Genomic DNA, 10,341 nt, shown 5'->3' with positions numbered 1-10,341 from the left:
CACCTCCTGGATCTGACCTCCTTGGGGACATTTCTGCGTGGGTCACATGAGTTCCCGGGGCTCCTTGAGGACCGGGGCATCGATGTCCTTCTCTAGGATGGGGAATTGGTGGCAGGGCTCTCTGGGAGTCAGTGAGGAGGAAATGGCTACTCCTGCTGCCGCCTCCTAGCGTTCCCTGGAAGGTGCCATGTGGAATCTTCCCTGGGTCAAGGGGAGCTGTTGGCACTGTGACCTCACAGAGCAGGTGGGGATGGTCAGCCCAGTCTCTAGCTTGGCCCTGGAACTTCCCCTTGGAGGAACCCATTCTGACCAACTTTCCACTTTAAAGATGGAGAAATTGAGGTCTCAAGAAAGGAAGGGCCATGCCAGGGATTCTGGGGCTGGACAGGGGAGAGACCTGGCATGCCAATATCCAGACCATGCTTTTTCTTGCTCCCAGGCCCCTTTCTGCCCCAATCTTCCCACATTCTTAGGCTGTACATGAATTTATTCTGTAATGTCGAGCTTCTCCTTGGTGTTTTGTATTTTACATAATACAAAATGATGTTTATGTGTTGTTGTCTTAATAAAGTTCTACTTTTTACTGGTGAAAAAGAAAAGCATACAGAAGGCTGTGGTTTTCCAGTCAGTCCTGCCTGTGAAGAGCCTATTTGGATTGTGGAGCTAAAAATGAATTCACTTCTTCCCTCTTGTGGCAGTTGCTCAAATTGCAGGCTAAGTACCTGTGGTAAATAGAGTAACTGTCCTCCAAAGAGGCTCACATACTAAATCCTGAACATGTAAATATTTTAGGTTACGTAAGGGGAACTGAAGCTTGCGGATGAGATTAAGGTTGCTAATCAGCTAACCTTGACATGGGAGAATATCCTAGATTATCCAAGTGGGCCCAGGGTAATGATAGGGGTCCTTATGAGTGTAAGAGGGAGGCAGAAGAGGAGAGAGATGACAGCATAAGGAGCCTAACTTGCTGGTTCTGAAGATGGAGGAAGGAACCATGAGCCAAGGAATGAAGGCCAGGAAGTGGATTCTCTTCTAGAGTTTCTAGAAAGGAACAAAGCCCTGCCAATACCTTGATTTTAGCCCAGGGAGACCCATTTTGGACTTCTGACATCCAAAACTGTTAAGGTAATAAATTTGTGTTTTAAGTTACTAAGTTTGTGGTAATTTGTTATAGCAGCAATAGGAAACTAAGACAGTGCCCTGAAGAATATTTGGTGAAGGGGAAGCCCTGAAATGCTGCCACTGTCATTGTTACAAGGGCCTTTCATTGGTGCATTCATTTAGTCATCGAGCAAGTATTTATTAGGCTATTTGTTAAGCACAGGGGTGAGCAGAAGCAGCTCCTATTCTCGGGGTGGAGGGTAAAGTGGCTGCAGAACAGCCTGCACATAGCGGGTGCTCATGGAACAGTGCTTGTCATTGCTGGTTGGGAGGTGGGCTGGTGAGAATCTCCCTCCTTTGTTTCTACTGGCTGTCACCCAGTGCCCCCTGGTGCTTGAAATGTGGAGGAAGAGGAAGTGTTCGTGTCTAGAGCAAACACTGAGAGTGGCTTTGGTCAATATTTGTGCTGCTTTCCGCTGAGTCTGCTGTTTGCCTCGGCTACAGCGAAGACCAGGAGGGCTGGTCTTATGCATCAGTGGATAAACTGAGGCCAGAGGAAGGATATCAGGGAGCATGCAGCTGGCTCCGTTCATTCCTTTCTGCCTAAAGAATGGGGCAGGGGAGCATGGGCTAGGAGGCAGGGCTGGTCCAGGGGAACTCTGGTCTCTAAGGGGAGGGCTGGATGGTTTCTGCACTTCCTGTCAGCTCTGTGGGCACTAGTGGGGACCCAGCGTGGGTGGGCCTGGACTCTGAGCCTGGTATATGGGCTGGTGTGGAATCAGTGGGAGCCATGGAGGGCTCTGGAGTGGGGGAAGGCCCTGGGGACCCTTGTGTCTGTACCCCAGGTGAGCCATGCAGAAGAATGGAAGGGCCTTCCCTGCAGTTCTGCCATCACCTACTGTGCACAATGTACGTGCACACACAAACACATACGCATACCCCGAATGTCAGGAACCAGTCCACTATGCACACATATACATACACGTACAGACCCACAGACACACTCAGTGTACTAAGCCCACCTAAACATATTGTACACAGAACTCCCCACACCTGCACTCATGTAAACAGGCATGTGACACCATAAACTAAGACGGCAACACGTCCATTTCATGTGCACACCCACACACAAACACACACTTTCCTCTGATGCCAGTAATTATGACCTAGTACACGTGTGTATGCATGACTACGCACACACAGCCACACGCAACTATAAGGACGCACATACCCCTCAGACACGCATGTATAGACAAACCCATTCGGGGGCACACGGTTCCCTGGGCCCCGTAGAGCCAAGGCGGAGGCTGGAGTTTGTAACGCGGAAAGAGCAGACGGGCTCAGTCCTCTGTGAGTGGGATGTGCATTTGGAGAGAGGCTGAGTGCTAAGTAGCAGCACTGGGTCCTCCACACGCTCTCGTCTGCCGCCCTTTGAGTTCGGGTTCCACGTCTGATGAGGGCGAAGTATGTGTGACCAGGAACAGGGCTCAGTCGGTTGGGGCTCAGGTAGCCTCCTAGAAGAGCTGGGTTTCCGCTTGGAGGCACAGGTGGAGAGGTCAGTCATCCCCCTGGCTTTAGGCATCCCTTTCCTCCTGGGCCTGGCCCAGGGGCGATGAGGGGACCTCCCGGGGACAGCCCTCCTTCTAGAGATCCGCTGATCTTTGAGGCCCTAATGCTGCCCGGCCCCAGGGTCTTGCAGTGGTTGGCAGCGGGCTTGCTACGTGGACGTGGCAGCCCCCCTCCCCCCCCCACACATGTGGGATCACACGCTTTGGCAAAGGCCATGTTTGCAGGGAAAACACTTGCAACCACGAGCAAACCTGCCCCTCCCTGGATCCCCCACAGTGGGTCCTGTGTACCGGGGAGCCTCATAAAGCAGTTTCCACACGCGCCCCGGGCCGCGGAGGGCTTGCCTGGGACTGAGAACCCACCTACCCCGGGAACTGCCTGAGGTCGGAACAGAGATGGGGCTGGCACTCCTCCAGGGAGGAGCCTTGACTTTTCCATCTGTTCAGTGGGGATGCTACTTCCAAAAGCCTTCTGCAGAAGGGTCCATCCCTGGTCTTGCTGTGGGACACTGGGCAAGTGCCGCCTCACTGGGCCTTAGTTACCCATCTGAGCAGTGGCCCCCCGGTCCCGCCTGACTCCCTCTCCCCAAGTCCACCCAGCTGGGCTGGGTCGGGAGGGGCCGGGGGCCATGTGAGAGGCCTACACTTAGTACATTCCTCACCTGGCACAGGATGAGGTGAGGATTGGACCACCCTGGGTCCTCCTCTGGCTGGGTTCGAACAACTGGGCACCAGGCTGGGCTGGATTCCTGGCATCAGACGACACAGCCCTGGGCCTTGGAATGCTGGGCCTGGGCTCCCTCCTTGAGACAGGAAGCTGCCCTCAGTCTCCACATCTGGGCGTCTCTCCATCCTCCTTTGGCACAACTTGGGTCCTGCGCCGGGTCCTAGTTTGCTGTGTGGCCCTAGGCAAGGCCATGTCTTCTCTGGGCCTTGGGGGCCGTTTCCAGACCAGATGCCCCTGTGGTTTCTGACGAAGCAGGCTGGGAAGGGGATTCTTGCCCGTGCAGAGATGCAAAAACTGACGTGTGGCAGGTCGTGAGCAGGACTGGGATCGCCACTCACAGCTTGTGACGTCCTGGCTGGGGTAGGTTTAAGCTGCCCAGGGCGGGACCGCTCTGGACAAGTTCCCTGATGCTTGTCCCCACCCCAGCGCACAGATCCTGGGGGGCAGGGGCCAGGGCTGCCATGGCTCGGGCACGCGGGCTGGGCCTGCTGTTGGCGTTGCTGTTGCCCATCGTCAGTGCCTCCAGGCCAGACACCGTGGTCAGACTCAACAAGAAAGTGCTGAGCTACGGTAAGAGACGTGCCGCCAGGCTGTCCTGCGTGTGTCTCTGCATGAGCATGTGCTTGTGAGTCCATGTCTGTACGTGTGTGTACGATCCTAATTGTACGCGTGCATCGATGAACTCAAAGCCCCACAGGGACCTGGATTTTCTCTCTTCCGCCGCTGTGTCCCTGGCCCCCAGACAGTGCTGCTGAACAAGTATTTATTAATGAATAAATAAATGAATGCGTGAGTGGGAGTTACATGCTGTGCCCTGTGTGCACATGTGTTCCCGTGGCCAAGTGATGTGAGGATGGGTCGGTTTGAGGGGCTCCTTTTGCTTGTGTGCGTCTGGTATGAGTTTGAAAATCCATGGAGATGTGCCCACGTGTGTTGGGGAGGGTGCCTAACCACTGGCCTCTGTGCAAGGGCCACAGTGCAGGCCTGAACATGTGTACCGCTGTGGCTGTACACCCTGGGTGTGTGTATGCCTGGGGGCCTGCATGTGCACGTGTGCTGGGGAGAGGCACATCTAGCGCTGCTGGGCTCACAGTTAGAACCAGCCCCTCTCTGGGCCCTTTTTGGGCGAGGCCTGTGTCCCATGTTTCTGTTCCCTCCTTCCAAGTCCTGTCCAGTCCTAGGGCAGAGGGCAAAATGAGGACATCTAGGCCCAGGAAGGGACAAAAGCTGTCCACCAGCTCTACCCGGGGAGGCTTTTGGGATCCCACCAAGGCTGGGTCAGCGGTGAGAGATCAGAAGCTCTTTTCCCCAAAACCAGACCAAACTCAGATAATAACGTGAGAAACTCAGGTCAGACAGTGGAGGGGACTTTCAGGGGTCCCAGGTCACGAAGCAGCGAGGCAGTGGCTCAAGGAAGCTGCAGGGTCCCCGTGGGGCACACACAACCTTCTGGAACCTTGCATCCGGGCAGATGGGCAGACAGTGAAAGGGGTCAGTGATCCGTGTTAGTGTGGCACGTGGATGACTGCAGGCAGGGACAGGAGGCCTGCTGCCCTCCCCTGGCTCCCTCCCTCTGCTGTGCTGTGAGAGCCTCCTTTGTCCCCAGACAGCCCTCTCCCTGCCGCCGGGTGCACCTGCCTGTGTGTTCTCAGCGGAAGCAAACTGCCGAGAACACATGCACACACCTCTTCCGTGGCCAGGCTGGTGGCTTTTTACTCCCGTCCCATCCCGCAAGCCCCAGAATTCAAGCCTCTGTCAGGGGAGCACTGTGGATGGAGTCCAGAGGTCTGGATGTGAATCTCAGCCGCAGACGGTCAGGCAGGAGAGGGGCCTCGGGAGCATGGAGACCACCACCTTTATGCTCTAGGGTCTGCAGAAACTGAGGCACAGGGACTCCCCAGGTCCCACAGCGAGTCCGAGGGAAGTTCGGGCCTCTGGGCTCTTCCTTTGATCCTCCCTGCCTGCACCACAACCTCTCATTTTAATGCTGCTCGTGTTTAATTGTTTAGTTAGCGCCTCTGTCAGCCCAGCAGCCCAGGTACGGGAGGAAGTCCAGGGCCTTGAGGGCTGGGTGCCTTGGCCCAGATCTGAGTTCTCCTGGCCAGGGTGCTCAGCGCTCGGAAAACCGGGCCTAATAATGTACTGACGTCATAGAATTTTGAGGAAAACTAAAGCCCGCAGAACAGTGTCTGGCACAGAAGAGCGCTGTGGAAGTGCTAGCCATTATTACTACAAAAAACAAGTAGCCATGGGAGCTAACACTTACTGTGAACTGAGTCAGTCTTTACAAGGACCCCATGTGACAGGCACCATTCTAGTCATTGCAGATGAATAGGCGGGGGAAATGAGGCGCGGCGCAGCCACACAGATGGCGAGTAGCAGAGCTGGGATTTGCACCCAGAATCTGAGGGACTCCAGAGCCCTCAGCCTCCGGGTGAGGCGGTCCCCACCCCATCCCCGCAGGACTGGGAAGTGCTCCTTCTGCCTGGGGGCTTGTGGAGGCTCCAGGGAGATGGGGTCTGCTCAGATCCTTGCAAAAGGGCACAGGGTGTGACTGTTTTCGAGGAAAGGGTAGACACGTAGGGTTTGGAGAGGCAGAAGTGAGAGGTGGAAAGGCATGTCTGGAGGGGCCTGGTGGGGTCATGCACCCCAGGCTGGCACATGGGGAGCCAAGTGGCCCCCCATGTGCCCGTGGAAAGACCACCCCTTCCAATCTCTGAGTTCTCTCTGCCCAAGGTGTGGGGCGGATGGTGGGCAGTGTGGTCTCTCTCGGTGTCTCCTGAGGACAACCTGACCTCACCCTGCTCTGGCCGCTCAGTGGCTGAAGCCGAGAAAGCCCCTCTCCAGCGCCCCTTGCAGGTCACTGTCGCGCATTTCCTGGACTGGAGTGGAGGGGTGTTCCAGCCCACCAGGTGAGTGTTTCCCTGACCAGGTTAGATACTCCCACCTGCCGGCTGAGTGGGTACAAGAGGATTTACGAGATGTGACCAGGCATGGGGGCCTGGTGCCTCTTCATTAGTAGATTTCTACACCCAGGGGCCAAGACTGTGGCTCCTGGGTCCCCAGGGCTGGCTAGACCCTTGGCTACTTCCACCAAAAGCCAGACACTGAATCTGGACACAGATCTGAGCTAGTTTACCCCTGCAGCCCCCTGTAATGCGGAGGCTCAAAGGCAGAGGTGGTGGAGGCACCCCAAACTCAGACACGTTTAGGGGCCGGGCTAATTGTGGGAACGCAGACTCGTTATCGCCAAGACTCTGGATTTCCAAGAGAATCTATATATACATATGTGTGTGTGTGTATATATATATTATATATGTATAAGAACTCATATATGAATATATACGTTCTTATAAAAAGCACATATATTTTCTGACTCTTGCTAGCAATAATTTTATTTCTTCATCATTGTGGTCATCATCATCAGCAACAAACATGCAGTTTCTTCCTTCTTCATACGTAGCATCGTAAAATGGGTGCTACAATCTGCCTATGGTACAAAGTTTATAAATGCAGTACACCGATACAAAGTTGAAGCCATTAAAAAGAGCTTAGGGCTTCCCTGGTGGCGCAGTGGTTGAGAGTCCGCCTGCCGATGCAGGGGACATGGGTTCGAGCCCTGGTCCGGGAGGATCCCACATGTCGCGGAGCGGCTGGGCCTGTGAGCCATGGCTGCTGAGCCTGTGTGTCCGGAGCCTGTGCTCCGCAACGGGAGAGGCCACAACAGTGAGAGGCCCACGTACCACAAAAAAAGTAAAAATAATAAAAATTAAAAAAAATTAGAATTATTTCTGTGCATTATATATATTCAAACTTGGAGCTGGGCATTCTTATGTTAACTCCTCTGAGCTGACACTACCATTTTATGAGGGCTCACTGTGGGCCAGGCTCCAAGCAGGATGTTTTCACATGATTGTCTCCCAGAAAACTCAGCACAGCAGCCCTGTGAGATAGGTACCACCAATCTTGTGTCCATTTTACAGAAGAAGAAACTGAGGCTCAGCATGGGGAATGACTGGCCCAGGGTGTTGCAGTAAGAGGGTACAGGGAGCCAGAGTTCACGGTCATCTGCTGCAATGTCTGTGACCCTGAGTGGAGTTTGGGAGTGCATCCGGCCTGCCCCAGGTGGGGCCATCTCATGTTGAGTGCAGGCCCCGCCTGTGTTAGATGGTCAGCAGGCTCTTGCCGGGGGGAGGGCGGTGGTTGTGGGGTCTTGCATCAGTCAATGTGGGCTTGCTGGGCCACAGTGCCACTGTGGCTCAGGACTGGTGTCCCTGCAGTGTTCCAGAGCCCCTGCATCTGATGCTACCCATGGCACTGCTGGCCAACACCCCTGTGAACCAGGGCTCCATCGGGCCCCCCGTGGTCAGCATCTCCGGCTGCTTCTCTCTCTTCAACAAAGCCATCGTGCTTGATGGCTATAACAGGTGGGTGCCTGTTGGGGGCTGGGCTGCAGGATCCCAGACACCGAGGCCGTGGTGTCATTTCTTGAACTTTCTACTTCATCCAATCACCAAAACGGACCTGAGCAGCACACCCACCCGCCCCCTCAGTATCACACCTATTTTATGGCGAGCACACGGAGGCTCAGAAGGGGGAGGAAGTTGCCTGAGGTCACACAGTGAGTTTGTGGCCAGAGCCCACGTCCCCGCTACTGCCCTGCACCACATGACAGTGCACAGTGGCCATCAACCTACTGTATGGGGAGGGAGTCTGGGCTGGCAGCCACTGTTAGGGACCTCAGAGGGCTGCCCCTCCCTGCAGAAATGAGGAGTCTGAGGCCCGGGGAGGGGCGGGGCCCGCCAGGTTCTCCCCGTGAGTCAGGTAGCTGCTCCTGTTGGCATCTAAAACAGACAGTCGCTCTACTTCCGGAGCACCTGCTGTGTGCTGGGTGTGCTCTGGGCCCCTTCTGTGCATCAGCTCACAGTAGTCCTACCAGGTAGGTGGAAGCATTTCCCTCATTTTACAGGAGAGCAAACGGAGGCATGGAGTGGTTAAGTGACTTGCCTAAGGTCACACAGCTGGCAAACGGGTTCAAACCCTGGCAGCCTGACAAAACCCCACCGCTGCGAATTCCTCTGCATTAGGTCTACGCTCCCGCCCGTGGATGGGGGCTCACGGTGAGGCGGTTGAGTGCTTCAGAGACTTAAGAGGGTGCGACATTTACGCAAAGACTGGACTTCTTCCTCAGAGAAGGCTTGGGTGTAAATCTATTCCCACCGGGGTCCCATGAGCAGCCCGTGTAACTCACAGCCCCCCACGACCCCTCACGGGCCTCATGGGCGGGGGCTACTCGTGGTTCATGGACGGGGAGACGGAAGTCCAGAGTTTGATGCTGTTGAGAACATAGATGCCATCCTCCCACCTCCCCAGGAGGCCATTCAGTGAGGCTGGGAAGTGGCTACAGTCAGCATTTTAGGAGACCAAGGAACCGTGATTTCCAATGGATCCGCACAGAGAAACACTGACTCAGACCCACCTCTCAATGAGGAAGGGACTTTAGTAGGTGCGTCGCAGAGAAGTGGGGCCCACGCAGGAAGCAGACCCGGGCCGCCAGCCCCACCCCCGCCTCACCGGGCTCAGTGGCCATGAGGCCAGCTGGCCAAGGACGTGGCCGTGTCCGGCTTTTGCAACACCCTCTGTCTCCCCCGAGCCTGGCCTCATTCTCACATCTCGGCCACTTCCGAACCTTGAGACCAATGACTCCCTTCTTGGCGTCACAGTTCCTCCTCTGTGGGGACAGTCGTGCCTGTACCGTGCCCAGAACATGGCAGGGTGTGGAGTGGGAATCACTGGCCCCCGGCTGAGGAGATAGTCTTTCCTTTGGGACCTGTGGTTTTGCGGAGAGACAGGCCCCAACGTGCCGACCTGGAGCTCAGGGGCCCTTCCTGGTCTCTTCTTTTTGGGCCTCTCACTGTTGTGGCCTCTCCTGCCGCGGAGCACAGGCTCCAGACTCGCAGGCCCAGCGGCCATGGCTCACGGGCCCAGCCGCTCCGCGGCATGTGGGATCTTCCCGGACCGGGGCACGAACCCGTGTCCGCTGCGTCGGCAGGCGGACTCTCAACCACTGCGCCACAAGGGAAGCCCCTCCCAGTGATTTTTAAAAAGCCTTTTCCCCCCATGTCTTGTTTTTTCTTTCACTTAAATGTTGGGGAGCTAAACTATTTAGTTTATTTGCAACAGTTTATTGTAACCCAATGTATTGTGTTTATTGCTGGCTGCATCATTCATTCATTCACTAAGTGGCTACAACGCTGCCCTCCTGGAGCTTAGATCCTCGTCCACAAGACAGACCTATAATAATAAGGTCTAAGGAAACAAGAACAAGTAAATTAGTAAAAAAAAAAAAAAAGGCTATTTTGAGATCGTCTTGAGGGTTATAAGGGGGATAAACGGGGACACATATCAGGGAGGGAAGGGGGAGGGGGAGGCACGGCTGGGTGGGCAGCGAAGGTCTCTCTGAGGAGGAAGCATCATCAGAGACCCCTCTAGGGGACTTCACAGTCTATCACCCTTCCTTTCCCCAGGATCCAGGGTCTCTTTCTCTCCTGGTCTCCTTGGTAACACCCAAATCCTAGCTCCTGGGAAGGGGGCTCAAAGAGAAGTAGGTCAGGACTTCCTGTCCAGTCTGCCCTGGGAAAGGCTAGAGGGGAGGAAGTCCTGCCTCAAGAGGGCGGCAGGAACTTGATTTCCAGGCCAGTGGCTAAGGCTGCTCTGTTCCTACTTCCAGTGTTAGAACCCTTCCTACAAATCCTTGTGAATTCACCCATTTGTTTCTGTTCCTACCTCCACCTTTCTACCCCCTCCCATCATCTTTCCTCTGAACCACTGCTCCAGCCTCCTCACTGGTCTCGCTTCTTCCAATCTTGCACCTACTATCCTTTCTCCACTCAGCGGCCGGAAGGTTGGGTTTTTTTTTTTTTTTGCGGTACGCGGGCCTCTCAC

The 10,341-nt window shown here is 55.2% G+C and overlaps 1 protein-coding gene across 1 annotated transcript; it reads left to right on the top strand.

Moving 5' to 3' along the window:
- Positions 1 to 3,857: 3,857 nt before the first annotated feature.
- Positions 3,858 to 8,177, top strand: BPIFB2 (BPI fold containing family B member 2; the record flags this gene model as incomplete). Its single annotated transcript, XM_079944621.1, has 3 exons — positions 3,858 to 3,966; positions 6,215 to 6,308; positions 7,644 to 8,177. The coding sequence occupies 3 exons, from the start codon at positions 3,858 to 3,860 to the stop codon at positions 8,164 to 8,166; spliced, it is 726 nt and encodes a 241-aa protein (XP_079800747.1). The 3' UTR covers positions 8,167 to 8,177.
- Between the last annotated feature and the right edge of the window lie 2,164 nt (positions 8,178 to 10,341).

This window comes from Stenella coeruleoalba (genome assembly GCF_951394435.1).
Source record: "Stenella coeruleoalba genome assembly, chromosome: 15".
NCBI lineage: Eukaryota > Metazoa > Chordata > Mammalia > Artiodactyla > Delphinidae > Stenella > Stenella coeruleoalba.
This window is presented reverse-complemented; position numbering and strand designations above follow the sequence as displayed.